At 36.2% G+C, this 24,124-nt stretch overlaps 1 protein-coding gene across 4 annotated transcripts in view; it reads left to right on the forward strand.

The window, feature by feature from the left end:
- The window catches only part of Dmd (dystrophin), a 1,242,252-nt gene that overhangs the window by 855,042 nt on the left and 363,086 nt on the right, over nt 1-24,124 (forward strand). For all 4 annotated transcript variants that reach the window (XM_042692421.1, XM_042692422.1, XM_042692423.1 and 1 more), the window contains 2 exons: nt 9,417-9,589; nt 19,481-19,637. In XM_042692421.1, coding sequence (XP_042548355.1) covers nt 9,417-9,589; nt 19,481-19,637 — 330 coding nt within the window. The remainder of the gene's footprint in view (nt 1-9,416; nt 9,590-19,480; nt 19,638-24,124) is intronic.

Here is a 24,124-nt window from a genome sequence, read left to right on the forward strand (position 1 = left end):
TATCTCACAAAGCTCCACTTCTCTCTGTAATCTCACCAGTCCAGGCCAGCAGTATCTCTTGCCTGGAGTAAAGGTCCTAGATTTTCAGTGGCCTTACTCTTTCCTCTTTTGTCTTCTTTTATCTTGTTACCTTTGAATATTTTCTTATTTAATTGAGCATTTATTTATTTGCTGTTCTCCTACAGATTTTTTATTATGCTGTGAACTGGAACAGGGTAGAAGTCTTGTGTTTTTTTTCACTACTGTAGACTTGGTGCCTATGACATTAAATATTATTGAGAGAGCAAGAGAAAGGGAGGGAGGGAGAGAAAGCAAGAGGGAGGGAAAGGAGGAGGGAAAGAGGGACGGAGGAAAGGAAAAAGAAGATAGCAAATGGGGAAGAAAGGGAGTAAGGGAGGGATGGAAAGAGGAAAAAAGAAGGGAAGGAAGGGAAGGAAGGAAGGAAAGAAGGGAGGGAAGAAGGAAGGAAGGAAGGAAGGAAGGGAGGGAGGGAGGGAGGGAGGGAGGGAAGAAATTAATGAATTAACATAAAGTCTAAGACTGTATCTTCCCTATATTATGTCTCCTTAGTTCTAGGAATAAAATAAGCACTTAATATTTGTGTGGTAAAACTATATCCAGAATGTTTACACTGTGACAGAATTAACAAAAACTAAGAAAAATATAGAAGAAAAGAGATACCTCTCCTCAGACTTCCAATGTGGTGTAACTTAAATGAACTCTGCAACTTTAAAAAAGTAATTTTAAGAATAGAGTAAACTCCAGGTCAGGCAAGGAGAGATAGCATCACATGTTACCAGAGTTGGAGATTGCTTAAAGCATTCTGACAAATGGGATTTTGCTCCCTTTCCTCCAGGGGTAATCTACCCTAGGCCAAGCATTTTTAAAGATTAGATGTTGAAATAAAGTGTTGCATCTGGGCATATATGGACGCAGGAGAGCGTATATCCCTTCTCTCCAGTGCTCTAGTGCTTAAGTGTGAGAATTTTCAAAAGAGATATGAAAGGGAAGACAACAAACCATGTAGGATAATAGTCTCTGAGGACTTTAATAACAGCTATTTTTTCAAGCAAAGCTGTGGACTCCTAAATCCATTGCTGCCCGTTTAAGATGCATTGCGATGCAGTAGACCTGAAAACACTCCTTATCTACCTAGAGCAACCAGGCTCCATGCCAAACAGCAGTCTTCAAATTAACTCTTGTTTCTCTTGGGATGACAACTCTGCTGCTTTTTAAACTATTGCAATAGCACATCTAAAAGAGAACAAAGTCACGAGCTGTTATGAATTTGTACCCAGCTGCATTCCCTGATCAAAGGAATTGCAAGTGGTTAGATTCAAGTCCTTAAAAGGCCAAGACGTTGGGTCCCGTTCCTTTGTATGGGTACTCCTCAAAAAATATCTATTAGGAAAGATATTTTCTGTTAGTTTTAATTTCCAATTTATGATGGCCTGAAACTTTTGTAACATGCAGTAACAATGAATCACTAAAAACAAGTACAAATACCAGACATGAAATGCAAGCCTGGGCTCTCTATTTTTAGTTGTACCAATTTTAAAAGATTTACTGTCAATTTCTGCTCTTTGAATACTGGTGTGTGTGTGTGTGTGTGTGTCTGTCTGCCTGCCTGCCTGCCTGTCTATTTTTGAAAACCTCAACTGTTTAGAGCCCATATTTCATGAGTAATTTTGGATAAACAAGCTAAGAGGATTTTACTTTTATGAAAAGTTTTTGTTCAGTTTCTCTAATAGAGGAACACTTCTAAAAAGAGAAAAAAAACTTGTGTTGAACAAGTTATTTGAAAAGTTTCACATACATTATTTCATTTAGAATAGAATTTATTACCTATGAATGTTCATTCTCTCTCAAGTCACTATATAGTCTCAATTTAGCCCAGAAGGAAATCTTCTGCCCTGGTTTGGATCTTCTTTTTCTGATCTTTTAAATTCTTGGAAATCCAATCATTCTTTTCCCCTAGTAAGCTTATTTGAATTAGATGAAGATTCTCAATAAAGATGAACTAGGAGTGGGCTCTAAAGTAGAGGGGTGGATGAATGATGAGAAGAAGGCACAGGAGAATGCAATCAAGGTCAGATAAGGTGATGTTAGGGAAATAAACCCTAAGATATGTATTCAAATGTTTTTTTTCTTTCATGCAATTGTTTCTAACACATTTATAAGATTATTTCTTTGTTGCTTTGTATGTCCCTCCCCCACGGTATAATCCCTGCTTTCACTGTATTTGATGTCGGTATAATTTGTGGAGGGGAAGGGGAAAAAACAAATCGTTTAAATAGGCATACAGGTGGACCCATTGCAACAATGAGATGTACAAGACGTTATGTCAAAAACGAACTTTACAACTTTGGTGGGGGAGGGAGGGGGGAGCAGGGAGGATTGGGGAGGGCGGGGGGAGGATGGGAAGGGATGGGAAGGGGAAACAAAGGAGGAGGCTACAATGCTTGATAAGAAATGTACTCATTATCTTGCCCATGTAATTGTAACCCCTCTGTACATTATTTTCACAGTAAAAAAATAAATAAATAAAAATAAATAAATAAAGTGGTAACAAATTCTAAAAAAAGAAGAATTCAATGTATATCTTACAAAATTAAGTAAAGTAAGGAAAGGGTGGGTTGAGAGTGATATGTGAGAATGTTGAAAGGAGTAATGTTGATGAATATGCATTGTATTCATAAATTCTTTGTTGAATTGAAATTCTTTTGTTCAACTACTTAAAATAATAATGATAAAAATATGGTAAGGTGCACATCAGGTACTGAAACTTAAGAAACATTAACATTCTTATAATTATTTGTATATGAACGGCTTTTCAGACAATATTTTAAATGGTGTGGCTATATTGAATTTTCTTGAATCACGTAAATAACATGTGTGTATACATTTACTCACAGTTTCAAAAATGATAATACTTGAATACCTTTTTTAAGATTTTTTTCTTTTTTTATATATTTTATTGTAAAGGTACTGTACAGAGGGGTTACAGTTACATGAGTAAGGTAATCAGTACATTTCCTATCCAGCATTGTTACCTCCTCCTTTGTTTTCCCCCCACCATCCCTTCCCTCCCCACCTCCTCAACTCCTTCTTTGTCCCACCCCCAAGTTGTAAAGTTCGATTTCAACACAGTGTCTTGTACATCCCATTGTATATCTCATTATACATCTCATTTTTAAAATATTTGGTCACTTATTTTTATTCTTTCTATGTCTTTTTGTTAGGTTTCTCACTTATCAGCAGCATTCAAAATAAGGAAGTTTTTGGTTATTTGTGGAATTACTTATTTTAAATGAAAATGATACTTATGTACACTTATGAGATACATTGGGATGTTTTGATATATTTTTGTAATGTGAAATGGTTAGATCAGTGTAATTACCAAACTGATAACCAAACATTGTTAATCTACTCTTTTGTCAAATCTGAAATATATATGTATTATTATTTATTATAGCCACAATTCCGTGCAATCAATCACTAAAGCTGATTGCCCATGTCTAACTGAAACTGTATACCTGTTACTCAACATTAGCAACCACCATTCTACTTTCTACTTCCTCAAGTTCAACTTTTTTAGATTCCATGTATAAGTGAAATCATACACTATTCATCTTTCTGTGTCTGGCCTGTTTCACTCAGTATAATGTCTTCCAGTTTCTTTCATATCATCACAAATAATAGGATTGGTCAGATTTTATGGCTGAATAGTTTTCCATTATGTGTGACTGCCATATTTTCTTTAACTATGCATCTAATGATGGAAACATAGGTTGTTCCCATATCGTCACTTTTTTTTAAGTGCTACAAGATAGGAATGTAGATGTCTCTTCAGTATATTAATTCTACTTCCTTGGATATGAATCCTGGAGTGGGAATGCCAAATCATATGGTAATTGTATATTCCACTGTCTGAGAAACCCCTATACTGCTTTCCATAACGGCCATATTAATTTACTGAGGGTTTTGTTGTTGTTGTTTGGATTTTGTTGTTGTTGTTTTTGACAGTCATGGGGCTTGAACTGAGGGCCTGGGCACTGTCCCTGAGCTTTTTGGTTCAAGGCCAGAACTCTAACACTTTGAGCCAAGGCTCTACTTCTGGTTTTTAGGTAGTTAATTGGAGATAAGGTTCTCATGGACTTTGCTGTCTGGGCTAGCTTTAAGCCTCAGTCCTCAGATCTCAGCCTCCTGAATAGATAAGCTTGAGCCACCAGCACCCAGTTACTAAATTCTTTTTTTATATAGTTACAATTTTCCAGATAACATAAGAAATTATGTGACTACTGTTATCTTTGATATTTTGGAATAATATCCCATCCATTGGCCTAGAGAGTAAAAAAAAGGTTGGAGGACTAATTGTTACTATTTCCCTTCTAGTAAAACTTTTGTCATGTTCCATATTCATTCCCCAGTTTTCTTGTAACTGACAAACACCATGAATCATTCTATTTGTTGAATGTTACGAGCACATGAAATATTCAATCATCTTTATTTGTATTTTATTTACAAACCTTTACTTTCAATCACTCCCTCAAAGGCTTAGTTTAAATCACCACATTCTGTCTTCTTTGTACTCACATTCATTGTCCACTTCAATCAGGTTATACAATTGATTCCTACTGCGCATGCCACTCTAATGCTAATTCTATGTTTTTCCTCTTCTCACAGAAGGTAGTCTTCACCTTTCTCAGGTCTCTATTCCTTCAAATCCCAAGCTTTGTTCCATAATATCATGAAGTTTATTTCAATCACTTAATTTCTACATGGGTTCTCTTATAATAGTAAGCTTTATATTAACCTATTATTTATTAAAGACTTGTTGTCTTCTAGATACTGTTCAAAGTACTTTACAAAAATTATTTCATGTAATATTCAAAACAGCCCAGCAGGTAGGTATTATTATTTAATATTTAGTGGAACTAAAAACATTACAGAGTTTTCAAGTGAAGCAGCTAATAAGACAAAGAGAAGAGGGACATGCAAACTTATGTCTATTTAACTGCATTTAGTCACAAGATTTCCCTGGATGCTTAGTAACAGAAATTGCAACCAGAGCAGGCTAGACTACTCCTGGGGAAGAAGAAAGTGTGCAATTTGGAAAAGTTTTCCATGAAACAAGACAGCCCCAAACACCTAAAACTGCTACCCTGTGAATATATTGTTTGTCTCACATCTGAACTTTGATACTGTCCAAATTTGCTCCATAATTATACTGAAATTTAAGTCTTGGGAGGGTACATATTATTATTCCATTTTCTCAATTATTTTATATTCTTTTTTGTGCTAGATGTTTCTTGTGCCTTGTGTTTCAGATCTGTCCATATTAATAAGACCATAGAATTATTCTTTTGTTTGAGCACTGAAAACAATGTTAGTCATCATTGTCTAAGAGGAGTTCTATACTTGCTAAAATTTTCAAGTGGGAGTATAAGTAGGAAACTTATCATTGACAATGTAAAACTCAGAAGTACAACAGCCTACAGAGTCCAAACTCTGGAGTGGCTATCTAGGCTCAAAATCTGGCACTGTTTATTAACTGTGTTACTTTAGGCTTGTTTTTTCCAGTCTTCCCCCAGTGCTTTGGACTATACTCAGAAGCTTGTACTTAGTAGGCAAGCACTATCACTAGGCTATATTCCTAGCCTATATTTTTCTTATCTTCTGTCTAATTTTATTCTCTTACATGGCAAATAACAATAATAAGGTTGCTTTTTCTAGAGGGTTATAAGATGCACACACACACACACACACACACACGCACACACACACACACACACACACACACACACACATATACACACACATCTTTGATCAATGCCTGGGGTACATAAGTCTTATATAAGTTGTTGGTTCTGTTGCTGTTGTCTATATAACAAATATCTTCTTCTTAGCATTCATTAGTCATCATTCTTCCTAAAGATGTTAATTTTTGTATTGGGAAGGTGGCTCAGTGGTAGAGTGCTTGCCTTGCATGCCTGAGGCCCTGGGTTCAATTCCTCAGCACCACATAAGCAAAAAAAAGAAAAAAGCTGGAAGTGGCATTGTGGCTCAAGTTGTAGAGCTCTAGCCTTGAGCTGAAGAGCTGAGGGACAGTGCCCAGGCCCAGAGTTCAGGTCCCACGACCGGACCCAAAAAAAAAAAAGAAAAAAAGAAAGAAAAGAAAAGTTAGATAGTATATAATGAATGGAACAGGCTTAAATGATCTTTTAATTTATCTTTAAGTAGTTGTGCAAAGGAGTTGCTATTTCACAAAGAAGTTTATGAATACAGTATCTGTTTTAGGTAAGTCTGAAGTGAAATAAAACTATTTAAAATTTTCTGTAAAAATTAACCCTCATTCAGATGGATTATCCTCTGAGAATTCTACTTGATTCTCTATGTTAACTTCCTGATCTTCCATAGTCTCTATGTCTAGTATTTAGTTTTAGGACATATGCCATTATGGTTATTTTATGTAAATATAGGCATGTTCCTTCCTTCTTTCTTAACTAGCACTGATGCTGCCAATTGATAGTGAAAAACTGTTCATCCTTTGTCCTCAACAACCATGTGAACAATGACTCACACCAAATAATGACTTGATAGATCACCACAAGTATAGTTCCATCACATTCCTTTGGGATGATGGGCCAGTGAAGAATCTTTACAGTTGGAGAACTCAAAATAGGCTTCCTACTGTAAAACAGGAGCCTTTGAAGCTCATGTTTCTCACTAATACTTACCTCTCCTTTAGTGCAGACTGCCTGGTCCTGTTATTATCTACTGTGGCTCATTGTTTACAAGGCTCTTATAGAAAAAGGATGGATCACAGATGAGAGAATTTCTGCTCCAGCAGCAGGGAGATTTGAGAGTAAAAGATCTTTACAGTAAAACTGGTTTTTTTCATAGGGAGGGGAGGGGAGGGGATGGTAGTGGAAGAGAGGGGAGATGAAGAGAGAAGAGTCTTGATGGTTCATATATATAATCTTAGGTACTCAGGAAGCTAAGGCTTAGATAGAAGGGTCATGGGACCCTTTCTGAAAATTAATCAGACAAAAAACAGGGCTGAGGCATGGTTCAAGTAATAGAGCATCAGTCTAGTAAGAGGATCTGAGTTTAAACCCCAATACTGCCAAAACAGAAAGAAAGGAAGGAAGAAAAAGAAAGTAAAGGAAGGGAAAGAGAAAGGATAGGTGAACCTAAAGTTAATGTTATATTTGATCAAACTTCATTCTTCAAGAAGCTGATTGCTAGTTTCTACCACTTAATGCCAATTTCAAAATATGGGTATCTTCCAGAACACTCCTGTGTCTAATAGGATCTTCCTCTATCTGTTTCAGTATTTCCCTCCCTTAGATTTTCGTATAGTCTCATCTATATTTCCCTACTAGTCTGCCAGGCAAAAAGATGTAATGCAACTTTCTTCATAGTCTATCAGGGCTATTTAGTCTATTTAAAAAAAGTGACAGGGGCTAGGAAGATGGCTCAGTGGTAGAAGGCTTGCCTTGCATGCCTGAGGCCCTGGGTTCAATTCCTCAGCACCGCATAAGCAAAAAGAAAAAAGCCGGAAGTGGCACTGTGGCTCAAGTGGTAGAGCGCTAGCCTTGAGCTGAAGAGCTGAGGGACAGCGCCCAGGCCCAGAGTTCAGGCCCCATGACCGGACCCCCCCCTCAAAAAAAAAGTGACAGCCAGGCACCAGTGGCTCACACCTCTAATCCTAGTTAATCAAGAGGCTGAGATCTGTGGATTGCAGTTCAAAGCCAGCCCTGGCAAGCCCGTGAAACTCTTATCTCCAATTAACTACCAGAAAACCAGAAAGTAGCACTGTGGTTCAAGTGGTAGAGTGCTTGCCTTGAGTTGAAGAGGTCAGGGGCAGTGCCTAAGCCCAGAGTTCAAGGCCCACAACCAACAAAAAAAAAATAGTGGCAGAAGAGATTATTTGTCCATCCACCTTATTTACTTCTGCAATCCTCAAACTTCTACATCTGAAGAGTTTGCAAATATGAATCAGTTCTTCAGAATGTCTCACATTTATTTTTGCCACCTTCCCCCTTACTTTAACCGAGTAATTTAATTCCATTTTAAAAAGGGTGAGAGAGGGGGGAATAAAAAGAAAACTTTTCTAGTTACATAGATCACTCCAATTGTTTGGCACTCCAGAATGAATTTTTAAACTTGTTGAACAGAAGCATACAAATCTCCAAGAGCAAGTCAGATAAAGTACAATGCCTCCATTCATTGTGTAGGCAGAAAGGAATGCTGGTACCCGGCAGCTCTCTATGGAATGTTCCTTTGGCTTTAACTGTTCTTCTGGGAACAAGGAGGGAAACACATATATAAAATGAATTTATAATGTCTCTGGCTTGTAATGGCAAAATGATAAGAAAAGTTGGCTGTTTAATATAAACTGTCAGTTGCATATTCCAGGCCTCCTCTCTTTGAGGTCCCTCCCACAGCCACACGTCTGTCTACTGTGGAGCAGAAGTACAAAGTGGCTGTTTATTATTATTGACTGGCGAGGCCTCTGCTCAAAAACTCATTCTGTCAACAGAATGTAAGCAAAGTTGGCATTTTAAAGTGGGCCTCTTTTAGTTTCTGCGTTTTCTCAGGTTTGCTATGCAACAAGATCAGTGCTGTAGTCCCCGGTTCAAGCTGAGAATGTTACACAGGAAGACATACCATGTAAAGGTCAGATTCTTCTATTATAATCACTTTCTTGATCTGTGTCTATACCAATTAAATTGAATGCGTACTTCTTATCATCACTTTTAGAAAGTGCTATGGTCTTTCCAACTGTCTGTACTAAAAATACGATGGTATTTTAAATGAGAACTCTTACTAACAAAGGAAGGATGCTGTGATATATGTATGGTGCTGTAGCATCAAGGCAAACTTAATGTATGCTGTCAAGAAGATTTGCCCCTCTGACAGACTCCATTAATGTACTGATGCTATGGACCAAGTACAACCTTGAGTGTTCATTTCTCCATGCTTTCATGAACAGAGTCAACACTACAGATTACTAGAGCTATGGAAAGTATGACTTGCCTTTTAATGTAAGAAAATGATTGACACTATGATGTTGTTAACCAGGAATATAATTGATTTCGTCACATTTTCATAAAAGAATATATTCAATCCATGTACTAGAAGATGGAGAAAATTGGAAAAGTTGCAAATATATTACTTTCCCATTTTTCATGCAAATAGTAAGGTGTTCTTTTTAATCTATATAACACAGAGAGTTACTACACTAGAAAAGTGATTTGGGATGTGTATTTGTGTTGGCTAGCATGATCAGACTGTTCTTTGAAGTCATCATTTATTTATTTATGTTTTCGTAGTTCTGAAAATTCACATTCACAGCAAGTTTCTTTCCCTTGATAATTCTGTATATTCTTCTTCCTCTTGTTCTGTAGGATCTCCAAGGAGAAATTGAAGCTCACACAGATATCTATCACAACCTGGATGAAAATGGCCAAAAAATCCTGAGATCCTTAGAAGGTTCTGATGAAGCAGTCCTGTTACAAAGACGTTTGGATAACATGAACTTCAAGTGGAGTGAGCTTCGGAAAAAGTCTCTCAACATTAGGTAAGAAAAGTTTGGAGAAAAAGAAAACAAGAAATGAATTAAAATGACAAAATTTTCCTTGTTTTCCTGGCATATGTAGCTAATATTCACAGGTTTATGTAAATTACCCAATTTTAGAATGATTCATTTTATTTTGAATAAATGAATCATTCATTTACTTGCAATGGAGATGATACTCGAGGGCTCAGGTTAGATTAAAATGGTGATGTTTTGGAACCACAGGAGAGATGCATATTAAGACATTAGAGTGAATGTAAATGAAGAAAGCAGCTATCCTAATTTTCAGTGTTCTCTCTTGGCTTATCAGAGGATTCTGCAAAAAATGATAAAATTAATGGATATTTATTGTGGAATTCTTTCGTTGGCATTATTATAAATTCATACCAGAGGATATTCTTTAAAAAGTAGAACACATTTTAATTAACAGTTTAGACAAACCATCTCCACACTTCCTGTATCTAGAGAGAATAGAGCAACTATTTTGTCTTTTGATTCCTCTTAGATTTTAAATAAAAAAAAACTTCCTTGATAGAATAAGCTTTTAGCAGGGCTTAGGTCACCTGATTTCTCTACCTTGTCCCATTCTACGACCAAGTTTGTTTTAAGAAATAAGTGGGTGTATCGCAGCATCTTTGTTAAGGATGGCAGGGCATACTTTTGTGATTCTGGTTTTGCTGGGATAGTTTGGTAAAGAAACAAAAGAGCAGAGCTTGTCTATGAAGTGCCCACTGCTACCTAGAGGATCTAAGAAGTGTTAGGAGTGGAAGCCAAGCTTCTTGCTTTGTAACCCATTGTTTTCCTGACCCGTTTTTAAAAATATTGTGTCTTCATCTCTGTGTGTAAAAAAGTGGCTGTGTAGAGAGAGAAGAAAGGACAAGCTAATGAGCTTAGTAATAGTTATGAATGAATTTACTAAAGAGTGAGGATGGCCATTACCTCAAGTTAGTAAGATTATAGAACGAGTTTTCTCTCTTCTTAATAGATCTCCTAAACTGCCCACAATTTCCTCCTATAAGAAGGAACCTCCCTGGAATTTTGTTAATTAAAAGTACTGTTATGTAAAATCTGTACCAATGTGTATCAATAATACTATTGACAGAAACAAACACAAGTGGTATGTACATACCATACAATGACACACGTGTCCTGAGCAAACAGAAAAGTAGATTCCTTGATAATACTGTCTCAGGTTTTTTTTTAAGAAAATGAGGCACAGAGGGTTAAACAATTTTCCCAAGTTCATCTAATTAGCCAAGATCTAAATACAGGAAATGTCATTCCAAGCCTCTGAGCTTTTATTTATTAACTTGGTCCATAGAGTATAAAGAAAAGAACTTTCACAAATAGATGCATAATCATTGAAAGGATAAAATAGAGATTTTTTAAGTTGGAAAGGATTTATTTTTATTTGTAAGGTTCCCCTCCTCCCCTACGTTTTCACTCCTAGTTCCCAGACATTCATTCTTATTTTCCTGTTCTGAGCATGAATTCATTTATCAATGTACTGTTGATGAGCAGAGGACAAATATTGGGCAAGAGCATTTTTAGAGATAGGGAGGTTCCATTAATTTCTTATAGCTTAAACTCTTGAGAGGTCAAGGTATGTAATGACAAAGGCCACTTTCATAACATCATTCATTAAAAAGAAATGAAACGTGAGATATAATAGATATTGGAAGGTAAAAGAAAAGAAAGTTATTCTTTGTTTTTGCAGGAAAGAAAAAAGGTGATGTAACTATTCAGAACATCACTCAGTGCTTTTATTCCCCTTCATGTGAACTTGATGAAATAAAAGGAGAAATGAAAGTGGCAAACAGCATGTCAGCCAAAATACTGGCTCTTCATTCTCAGCAATTTCCCATATGCCAGCTACTGCAGTTTAATTCTTGCTGTCATTAATCAAGTTGAAAAGTTAGCTTATCTAAGGTGCTGCAAATTCTAGAATTTAAATACTCAGATCAATGGCATTGTCTTTTAAATAGGCCTTTAATAATATAGGATGAATTATAAGGACTCACTTATAAGTAAGTAAGTCTTCAAATCAGATCAGTTTAGTTTATTTCCTGACACTTGATTGAAATGAGAGTATCACTTAATCCATAGTGAAAGGCAGCATTCAGTTGAGAGAAGCACAATAGGGGTAGTAATTTGGGATGACTGTGAAATAGGATACAACAGCGGGCAGAGTGAGATACAGAACCCTTAGTGGCACTAGCAAGCCTGCACTGTGAATCTCCTCATGATTCTCTTTGGGGGTTATTCGATTTTTAAAAGTGACAAATAAAAAACAGTTCCAAAGATACCCCAGAAATGCCACGTTTGTCCAAATTACAATGTGTGTGTGTGTGTGTGTGTGTGTGTGTGTGTGTGTGTGTGCTGCTACTGGGGCCCAAACTCAGGGCCTGGGCACTATCACTTATCTTTTTAAACTAAGACTGGCTTGGAACGAAGACTCTCACAAACTTTCCTGCCCAGGCTGGATGCAATCCTGAGATCTCAGCCTTCTGGAATAGCTAGGATTATAGAAGTGAGCCATGTGAGCCTGGCAAAATTATAGCATACTTTATTTTTTTTAATTACAGTTAATTCAGCTGAGCACTGGTGGCTCATATCTGTAATACTAGCTTTTCAGGAGGCTGAGCTCTGAGGATTGCAGTTTGAAGCCAATCCAGGCAGGATAGTCCATGAAAATCTTCACTTGATCACTAAAAAGACAGAAGTAGGGTTTTGGCTCAAGGATTAGAGCACTGGTCTTGAGCAAAATAGCTCAACAAATGCACCCAGGCCCTAAGTTCAAGCCCCAGAACCAGCCCCTCAATTAGTTCATTATTGTATGAGGAACTCTGAAACCATTTGTATATCTCAAAAAGGAAAAGCACCACAACCAAAAAAACTCTCAATAATTTTATGAGTACCCTATATAGTACTGTTTTTATAATGCTCCTTCATTTGCTAATTCAACAAATAATTCATGAATGCCTACTGTGCACCAGGTAGTTCTCTAGGCATGAAGATGCAATCAAGAACCAAGTATATATAGTGCACAAAAAAGCAAGCACTTCTCTCATGAAGTTAGATTTAGCTAAAAGAATCTAGGGGACCCATTATCTGCTAGTATGTCTAATAATTCCTTGCTCATCCTTTCCCTTCATTTTTCCTTTGCTCCCAGTTCCTTTCTTACCAAGTAGCAACTCTAGCAATTCTAGTTCTCACCCATTCTCTGAACCAAGTAGATTTTAATTTCTAACCTTATTCTTGCTTTCCAGAAATTTCCTGTTTCATATAAGCATGCATATGTTAGTTCTCACACTTATAACATAAGCTCTTCTATCATCTTCTAATTTTTATGTAAAAAATATCCATATGAATATTTTTCTCCTCTGGCTGTTCTGTCACAATCTCTTTTCAGTATTATTCGAATGTATATTTGCAGTTCTGGGGGTATAGCTCAGAGATAGAGTCCTTGCCTAACATGCATAAGGCCCTGGGTTCAATCCTCTAGATGTTCAATCCAAGAGAGAGAGAGAGAGAGAGAGAATTATAGATACAGATATTCACTTGGTAATAAGTTTCTTTAAATATTCATGAGTTGTTTAATATGGCTATATTTACTGCCTCCAGCTAAATTCTAAACTCAAAATGTAGAAAAGAAAGAGTCCCAGGCCAGTGATTAGTCTCTCTTCTGGCCCTCTTCTACCTATCATAAAACTTGAGTAAATCTCTTACCTGATTCACACTTCAGTTCTGTCCCTCACTAAAAGAAGAGATTTGTCCTGAAACATAGGATATTCTCTTGCAAGTTTACAATTCTCTTGTTTTTTTTTAATTCTTCAATCATACTTTATGAACCAGCCAAACTAGTGAGGTTTTCTACCTGGGTTTTCTAATATTTCAATATAATTGATAAAAGGGAAGAAGAAAGAAAAACTAGTAAGACATCTTTCACAAAATAAAATGACTGCTTCAATTGAAATTCTACGGTGCTGTATCATAATTCAGTTCGAGAAAACTATATACTAACCCTTCTGTAGGCCTTATCACAATTTTTCTACAAGGAATAGGGAATAAAAGTAAAAAGTCAAGCAATAATTAAGTACCATCAAACAAAATGAAAGATTATTTCAAGTGGGAGAGAAATAAAGTGAATTTCTTTATTTACATATACAAATATACAAACACACACACACACACAGAGTTATCCAGGATGGTAATTAGTCAAAGAAAGTTTTCATCATTCTGAAATATTTTATATTCACACCTTTGCATTTTTATTTTAAAATATTTATAACTTGAGAAATGTTAAATGGAATTTTATATAAGCAATATGTACAAAGAGTTCAATTGTGTCTGTTACTAGATTTTTCCAGATTATTGTACATTTTCAATTATGAGAATCACATATATCATAATTTCAACAAAGCTTACATTTTGTAAGTTTTATGCTTTACCAAACAACTTGTAAATATTATATAAAAGTAACACTTATGAAATTATGAACATCAATTTGAGAAGTGAAGAACACCAACCTTACATAATCTACAATAGCAATATATTGCTTAGGGAGTACTTGTTATAAGCTGTTAAGAGTTTTCTATGGTGGAGAATGAAAATAGAACAAGACATAGTGACAGAGTCTTTCTAGTTTTTAGGGGAAAAAAGTACATAACTTGGACATTGAATATCTTTGACCTTTCTCTCATTCTCTCATTCTCTCACTTCTCTCAATATTAATTATGTTTGGAAGTCAGAGTTTAAGTCCCATATGGAAGAAAAACATTTACTTCTCTTTGAGATTCTCTTTATTTAAAGCCCCACAGCTCCAACTTCTTTTTCTGTGGTTCTCTATTATTTCTGCATTTGGTATATGTTTGAGTGCTATTCTAGTTTATAAGGGTATGCAAGATATACAGGACTATATTATTCATCTTATAAAAGAAGTCAAGGTGAAAAATTAATTCAACCGAGCACATTTTGCTTTCAGAAGGTATGTCTTTCAAAGGTACGTTTTATTAAGGACTTCAAAGTAGGCATCAACCAAATCACACTTGAAATATCTGTATCTAGAGAAATAACAATCAGTTTATCAGCTCCTATAATTCTTAGCATCTATGTCTCTAAAGAGTTCTTTAAAGACCAAGCAATATATCCCAACACACCTAAACGCTGGGCATTTTATCTAAACCATATAAATTGTGCAAATTATCTACTTCTTAAGAATCCACACTTGCCTTGTTAAAAGCTAGGAGTACCTAAGCTCTTTTCTTCTCCAATAAAGATTAATAGAAAAAGGATAGAAGCTATGTGTGCTCCGTCAAATGAACCTTTTTATTTGCTTTTGAGTTGGTAGAAGTAAATAGAGTATATTTCCCAATTAAAAGAAGCCATTTTTCTTAGTGATCCAGAACATTTGGCTAAAAGTCACTAAAGTACGGGTTTCCTCACCTAAGCATGGCTTATAATTTCTACTTCCCACATCTAAATATGAAAAAGTCTTCACAACTTCTGTAGCAGTTGTATGTATCACTCTGAATTTTGGTTTTTACAATTTCAAAACAAAATGGTTGAACGATGATCTCTAAGGTTCTTGGCATCTCTAACAGCTCTTGATATGACAAAAAGTCATTCTATGCATGTGCGCGCATGCGCACACGTACACGCAGACACACACCATTTTCAGGAAGAGGCATTCTGAATATAACATGAGTAAATCACTTAGAAATATTTGATATCCACCCACAAAAATAAAAATAGGGCAACTTCTTCCAACAGACATATTAGAAATGAGTCTTGACAACATTTCATAAGCGTAACACAACCTTAGGACCGAGAAAATATTTTCTGAGCTCCTAGTATTTGTTTATATTTATACTGCCTCTAAAATTACCACCAATAAAAAAAATCTACCTTTGCTCTATAGAGACAAACAACTAACACTGCGGCAAATATTATGTGTGTGTGTGTGTGTGTGTGTGTGTGTGTGTGTGTGTGTGTGTGTGTGTGTGTGTATCTTTAAGTAGTTATACAAAGGAGTTGCCAACAAAGCAGTTTATTAATACAAGGCATGCTGATAAATGTCTCCTTTCAGCCAGGCACTGAGGCTCACACTAATCCTAGCTATTTGGGGGGCTCAGATCTGAAGATTGCGGTTCAAAGCCAGCCCAGGCAGGAAAGTCCGAGAGACTCTTATCTCTACTTAATCATAGAAAATGCTAGAAGTGGAGCTGTGGCTCAAGTGGTAGAGATCTAGCCCTTAGCAAAAAAGCTCCGGGACAGCACCCAGGCCAAAATGTCCCCTTTTATTATTCAAGGGAAGTATTTTTTTTTTAATCTTCCACAAATAGTGATCCTGGAGTTCATCTGCAGACTTCTGAAGGTTCTGAATGTGGCACCTGGGCCTTTCCATTTTAAACAAGCTATTGTGCTCAAGCAAAAGTTCTATGTGCACACTAAAGCTTGGGAACCACAGGATAACATGGAATACCTTTCAATTCCGTTTTAAACCAGGAACTATTCAATGACTTTCTCCTCTCAGGCCCTTGCCCACTTTCCTTTGCCTCAGGTTTGGTCCTCCTGTTACATCTTTTCTTTTACCTTCAGAGGAAAGGAGTCGTTTGATATGGAGCTGAGATGATCAAACATTCTGAAACTTTATCTAACTCCATGCTTTAGGAACAACCTCCTCACCCAGAAACTGGAGAGAGCTTTCATCTCATGGTTCCAGGTCCTTCTGCTGTTGCTCTGTTAACTCTCTCGACTCTCTGTCCCTGGCTTCTAACAGCATCCCTAGCTCACCCTATTAAGTTACTCTTAGATCCTTTAGAAATGAGTTCCCTAGGTCTCTGAGCTATTTCTTTTTTCCTCTTAGGGGACACAAAAGAATTCATTGACCCGCTAATGATTAGTCAGCACCATTTAACCTAGAACTAGAGTTGTACACTTTCTTATATAAACAAAGCAGCAGTCTTTGGTCTTACGCTGGGCAGCCTGCCCTTCAGCATTTCCTGACTTAGACCTCTTCACCACAGGGAAGGTGCATTTTGCTATAACAAATAGGAGGTTGATCACTGGGCATCTTTGCATTCTCTCTTCCCTTCCAAATCTTATTACCCAAGGACTCACTGGAACTTACAGGCACTCAATAAATACTTGTTTAATCATTGTCTCTTTTACCTTGTCTGGACTTTCCTTCTCACTGCCTATGGTTCAAAATATGCTGCTTTACAGTCTCTTTTGCCCTCAAGGGGAACCAAGCTGTGATTTCCAGAAACCTCAGGGTTCCTTTTAACCAGTACTCATTGCATGCCCTTAAATAGCCAAAATCTTGCATAGGGACTTCTCACTTAAGCTTATTATGGAAGCCTGATAATGGAAGAAGAGGAGGAAACAGAAACATCAAAGAACTGACCACCACACTGTATGTATTCTGAACTTAGTTTTGAACAATTTAATTCCCTCTCTTACCTGATATGGAAAAGCCTCCATTTTATTTTATTTTTATGGTACTTGAGTTTGAACTCAGGGCTGCATACCTGCTAGGCAGGCACTGTATCACTTGAACTACATCCCAAGCCCCTTTATACTTTATTTTTCAGATCTCATGTATTTTGTATGGGGCTAGCCGTGGACCGCAATCCTATTACCTGCTCTGGAATAGTTGAGCTTGCAAGTATACCACACATTAACTCTTCCCCTAGATTGGGCTCAAGATATGATCTTCCCAATCTCTGCCTCTTGAGTATCTAGGATTATAAGCATAGGTTATAATAGCCACCAAGCCCTTAATTTTTTCTTAGTATAATGTTCATAAGAACATTGTAGAAAGAAAATTCTGACAGTTTGGAAAAGGACAAAGATGAAAGAAAAGAATACTTGCAAATCTACCTCTGAGGGACAATCTGACTGTCATTCTAGAATTTTTTTCGTATTCAAGCAAGTGCACACAAATACATACACATACACAAACAAAATTGAGAAAATAAATTATATTTCTTTTTTATACCCTTACTCACTTTTCTATATCCATAAATATTCACCTATACCCTCACACTGAATATTGCATAGAATTTCATTGTATGAATTCACCATTATCTATGCAACCAATTCCCCAGTATTAAATACTTAAATCATTTTTACTTTATACCAAGCATAAATAATACTATAACATTTTGTACCTATTTCTTTTATGCTTTCCTAGCAACTTTCTTATTATTCCTCAAATGTAAGATTGTGAGTCATTGCATTTGCAATGCATTTGCACATTTTAAGGGCTTTTATGTATCATCAGATTATCTTGCAGAAAGTTTGGGACAATTTAATTTCAGTAATAAGTACTCTTTGGTGGTTCTATCTAAGGCCAGAAGGAGAATTGTATTTGAAGTATCAGGATAAGTTACCAAGAAGCAAAAGGAAAGATTGCTCTACCTGGCTGCAGTGCTTTCTATTTCTATCTTTACAGCATTTGAGACTTTGTTATATTTATATTATAGGCAGCATTAATTTTTATGAATTAATTATTCCTTGTGGATGATATGCAAATGATGAACCATAATTCCAGATTTACCTGAAGATAAAGCTTTGCAATCTCCCTGCCTTTCCATTTTGTTTTCTGGACGATGATTTATTTTATTAATTTAGCTTCTCATCTTCAAGTGAATTGTGGATTTTATAGCCCAGATCATTCATTTGTATACTTTAAAATGGCATCTTAGAATTAACATGTTCTAAATACATTTGATAGTGAAATGCTTGGTCTTCTGTCTAAATTATTCATGTTTGGTGGAAGCTTTCAGACAAATGTCTGTTTTTTCTCTTCTGTGTAAGTTGTTTGAGTACATTTTACACAATGGAAACAAAAGGGAAAGTGTTAGAACTTCATGACAAGCCCCAGGTGCACAAGAGTTTTTGTTTTGTTGGGGATTTTTTTGTTTTCTGTTTTTTTTTTTAAAGGAAAAGAACCAGGTGCCAGTGGCTCACACCTGTAGTCCTAGCTACTCAGGAGAATGAGACCTGGAGAGTTGTGCTTCAAAGCCAGCTGGGGTAGAAAAATCTAGAAGTCTTAATCTCTATTTGATCAGCAAAAGAAAGCCAGGCTAGAAGCATGAATCAAAATGTAGAGCGCCAGCCTTGAGCAAATAAGCTGTTCATGCATAAGACCTTGAGTTCAAGCCCCTGAAGGAGAAGCATAAAAAAGAGTAGCAGGAAGGAATGAACACTAGGCAGAAGGACTCAGTGGAAAAGACTGCCTTGGGTATAGAGATGGAAAAGGTAAAATATGGGGAAAGGCTTTTCTGTTTCTGAAAGCAGATCCCAGGACTAGCAGGCATCACATGAAAACTGAGATTTTTATTACTTAAGGTCCAGTTTTGTCAACCACAAACATTAAGAGTGATGGATTACAACAGGAAGTGAATACAATGGAATCCAATGCATTCATCATGTCTGAAGTCTGAGACTTCTACATGAGGAAAGGAACATAGAACTGAACCCTGTCTTTCCTCAAAATTGCCATTAAAATACCACCACCTCATTTTATAGCTCTCAGAAGGTTGTCACAGAGAAGCACTTATAACCTCAGCTCAGGGGGCTGAGATCTAGAGATCACAATTCAAAGCCAGCCTAGGAAGGAAAATCCATGAGTCTTTTATTTCTAATTAACCAGGTGTGTGTCTCAAATGGTAGATCACCCTAAGGCACAGTGCCAGTACTGGCACATACAAAAATTTATTGATGGCTACCACATCACTTGCAATTGGTTTATGCACCAGGAAAATAACCACCTGGTATAATGAGATTACTAGAACCTTCAGTTATACTTTCAAATGTTCTGACAGTTTTCTCCTGATTTTTTTTTTGTTGTTGTTGTTTGGTTGTTTGGTTTTGTTTGGTTTTTAGGTCTCATTTGGAAGCCAGTTCTGACCAGTGGAAGCGACTGCATCTTTCTCTTCAGGAACTTCTGGTGTGGCTACAGCTGAAAGATGATGAATTAAACCGGCAAGCACCTATTGGGGGCGATTTTCCAACAGTCCAAAAACGGAATGATTTACACAGGGTAGGACATGCTTAAGCTTACTTCCTTTACCATAGTAAGCAGTAAGTGACTACTTTATAATTCATCTTGTTGGAAATTAAGTCAAATAGAAATTTGTTTCGCTTCTCTCATCCAAGAGTCAATTATAAATAATCCAAGCCATTCTATTTTAAATGTCAAAAACATCTACGCTATTAATGCCCTTTAGGAAGTTTCCCAACTCTTGCCTATTTTTAAAACCTTTTCATACTGAAAAATGCTGAGCATTTATAAAAGTAGATAGAATGCTATAACACTCATGTACTTATTAGACCATTAACAATCATCAATTCATGGTCAGTCTTATTCCTTCTTTATTTCCATTCCTTGAAGCAGATATCAAGCATATGTCATTTTATCCCTAAATGTTTCAGGAAATACCTTGAAAGCAGAAAGGTTTGCTTTTTATAATAATCACTGTGCTCCTATAATACTTTAAAATCGTTGAGTGAGGCATGAGAGTTCATTGCTATGATTCTAGCTACTGAGGAGGCAGAAACTGGGAAGATCACAGTTTGAGAAATTAGCAAGGCCCAATCTCCACCAATAAGAGAGGTCCACTGTCTTGTATACCTCTCATCCTGGTTAGGTAAGAGGCACAAAGTATAGGATTGATGTCTAGGCTGATCCATGTGAAAACAGAAGATGTTACTTGAAAAAGAATGAAAGCATATAGGCCTGAATAATAGAGCACCTACCTAGCAAGTATAAGGCTCTGAGTTCAAACTCCAATTCCTCCAAGAATAGTATTGATAACAATTATATCAAATAAGTCGGTATTCCAATTTTCATTTCTTTCATGCAGTCTTTTTTTTTAGTTTTTAGCTTTTGTTTTAAGTAAGAATTATAGTGAAATCCACATGTTGCACTTGGTTCATTTATTTTTTCCGGCTCCTCCTTTTTATATCATTTGTACAGGATAGACAAGATAAATATTTCTACTTTACCAATTTTCAGAATAGTGAATTGGTTATTAGCATACTCCAGCAGGGACCAATTGTTTCTTTTCTTTTGATTTTAGTTATATTTCTGTCTTCTCTACTAGGCTCTGAAAGGGGAAGACAGAGATTTGGTCTTGTTCATTTCTGAGACCCTACAGCCTAGTAAACTATCTATCTGATGTATAATAACAATTATATAGTTTTGATTTTCATAGTATTGGAATTTGATGCCACTGTGCCATGCTTCCTGTCCTGTTGTTCACTTGTTATTTTTAGGATAAGGTTTTGTTTCCTTCCTAAGTGTGTACCTGAGCCTTGATCTTCTTAATTTAGGCTTCAGATAGTTTCTGGAATCACAAGTGTGTGCCACTATAGTGAGATTACAACCAATGAGGAGTCTAATGGATTTTTTTTTGCATGGGATAGCCTCATTCCAACATCCTTTTGTTTTCAACCTCCCAAGTAGTTAGAATTACAATTCTGAGCCAATGGTGTCTGGCTTGATAACTACTTTTGAAATAAATATAAAAGACAAAGAAATCGTAATGAATACCAAGTACATTAATAGCATATACTAAAAACTTGATAAAGCAGTACCACTATGCATAGTTTAAAATTAAAGGAAAAATCTCTAGAGAGACACAGTAAAAGGTAGCATGTTGTGGGTTAAGTGTTTGTATATTTCAGAGAAGAGGATATAGGAGACTACATAGTAGAAATAAAATGTGAAGGAAGACCCAGAAATCTTTGCAAAAGAATATCAAGAAAACTGCCTGCTTTCCCTTTAGCCATTTCCCTTTATATAACTCAATATTATGTTAGCTATTGTAGTAGGGTAAAATATAATAGTGATATATTCTTATGATGTCCTAACTTGGAATATATAGTCAAAATACTGATTCATATATAGAAGAACATTTGTTGAAAAGGATAGACATTTTAAATGGAATGCTTCATATGAGATAATAAAATAAGAGTGGATTTCTACCAAAATACACAATTTTTCTTCTGGCTTGAGAAACCAATAAAAATGAATCACTGCCCAAGTACACTAAAAATCAGGAGATTTAAATTGTGATTACTACTGAAAGGTAAGATAATTGGTCCACATAATTGCCACTACCTTTTACCCAGCTTATTGTTATAGATACTACTTCTCTATATGCATTTATTGGCTTTAGTGTCTTGCAAAATGTACTTCTCAGTATTCTCTCCAGAATCTTAAGAAAGTCATATGATGAAGATGGAGACACTGGAGTTAAGATTAACATGAAACAGGGTTAAGTTAATTTCGCCACTCTTGATAAGTGTGCTCACTCAGATACCTGCCTGTTATTTTCTTGGGCCAAACCAAAGTTCCAGAGCATTGATAATTCTTTGTATTTATGAGTTCATCTATTCCTTCATCCTTGCCTCCCCTCAGGTACAACTTAGGTTTACTCATCAGATGTTTTAATAACTCATTCCAAAACTCTAAAATCCTTGACTTTTTTAAACTTGGATAATCAGTATTTTTCCTTGTCCAGATTCCAATAGAGCAAACTGGTATTTTTTCATGATTACCAATCTATAGAGGTCCATTGCCACTACACTTCTGCATTTACTACAAAACTATTTCTCAATTTTGTCTACTGCTATCAGCATAGTTACAAATAGCTTCTCTTAAACCTTTCTAGATCTGCTCTGGCTACCCTCCAATGCAATCACTACTTTTCACTCAGGTGGAAGCTATGTAAAAATACAAATTGAATTATGTCTTTGCTAGCTTTACACTCTAACGGCTTCTCAATGCCCTTGGAAAAAGACCAAAAATCTCAGTAAGGGTAATAAGGCTTTATGTGATTTTTTTTCTTTCCTTACAGCCACACTCTCTTCTGGTCTTTTTTTTCTTTTTTAATCCACTATATTCCTCTCAAATGAGGCTTTAAGCATACTGCTCCTCCGTCTTGTACAGTCTTGTACATTTTAGTTCAAACATCACGCAAGCTTTTCCCTAATGCCTACATTTGATCAGATCTCCACTTTTATAAACTCTTTTAATGCCATCTACTTTTCCTCCTATAACTTGCTATGTTTTTTGAAAACCTGTGTATGTGCTCTGGGAAACTTTTTGTGAGAGAGCAAGGTGACATCTTTATACTTACTGCTTTATAAAGTACATGACAGACACAATGGATAGAGGAGAAAGGAAGAAAAGAGAACAGACGGCTGAGGCAGGAAGATGAATTCCAGGCCAGCTTGCAAAACACAGGGAGACCTTGTCTCAAAAACAGTGGGGAAGGAGGTAAGGACAAGAAAGCACTTTGATAGGAGGAAGGAAGAAACAAAACAACCAGTACACTTCTAAGAACCTTGTTTATTTCATAGTCTTTCAAGAACAAGAGCAAGGAAATAAAATTATTCCCTCCTTAGAGAACTTTTCTGATTATTCTCAACTAAGCATCCTTTTGTAAAGTTATTTTGGTGCATGTTATTTTTGTCTATGGGTTGGTCCAAATGCTTTTCTGAGCTTTTCTTGGTTATCTTTAAGAAATACTCTATCATAAAACAATCTCCTTCCTCAAAGCTCATCATTCCTGTTTATAAATGAAAGAATAGTCCAGCCCACTGACCTACTCGGTTTTGTTGTATTTATGCAGCAGCCTTTTTAGAGCTATAATACAAGCGCTGCATAAGTTAGTGACACATTTGTTGTCTGTGGGCAAAAGGAACAAAGAAAACTCCTTGAAACTGGATCTACATATTGGACCTTCTGAACTCAATTAGGAAGAGTGAAATGAAGCACAATTGCCATTAAACTCCATCAATATTCAGTCATTGACAGCTTTTGTGTTTTATTTTTATTAGGCCTTAGGTTTACTTTGTACTCTTTCTAAGATTATAGATTGTCTGGCTCTTTGTGAGGTTTGTTTTTTTTAATTTCATTGCTGTTTATATAGAATGCTTGACATCAAGATGGGTCACTTGTAATCATAAACTACTTCCAATGTGTTTCATTGTCACTTCAAAAAAAATCATCTGCTTACTATCTGCCATAAATTAGTAAAGCCCTTAACTTCAACTTTATATGGAAACACATATTTTATAGACATATCCAAAATGGCAACTATAATAAATAGCATATTACAATTTTTTCTTTAATTTTTATATAACACAGGATAGTTAAAAACAAGTCATTAACATTTAAGATTAATGATAGAATTTTGAAGGATAATATGTCTTACAACATTTTTTTTTTGGTTAGTCGTGGGGCTTGAACTCTAGGCCTGGGCTCTCTCCCTCAGCTCTTCAGCTCAAGGTTAGTGCTCTACCCCTTGAGTCACAGCGCCACTTCCAGTTTTTTGGTGGTTTATTGGAGATAAGTGTCTCATGGACTTTCTTGCCCAGGCTGGTTTTGAACTGTAATCCTCAGTTCTCAGCCTCCTGAGTAGCTAGGATCACAGGCGTGAGCCACTGACAACCTGGCTATACACCATTTATGTATTTATTTTTGTCTCTCAGTGCCTGGGCGCTGTCCCTCAGCTCTTC

Source organism: Dipodomys spectabilis, unplaced genomic scaffold (genome assembly GCF_019054845.1).
Source record: "Dipodomys spectabilis isolate Male_0828 unplaced genomic scaffold, ASM1905484v1 ptg000156l, whole genome shotgun sequence".
Classification (NCBI taxonomy): domain Eukaryota; kingdom Metazoa; phylum Chordata; class Mammalia; order Rodentia; family Heteromyidae; genus Dipodomys; species Dipodomys spectabilis.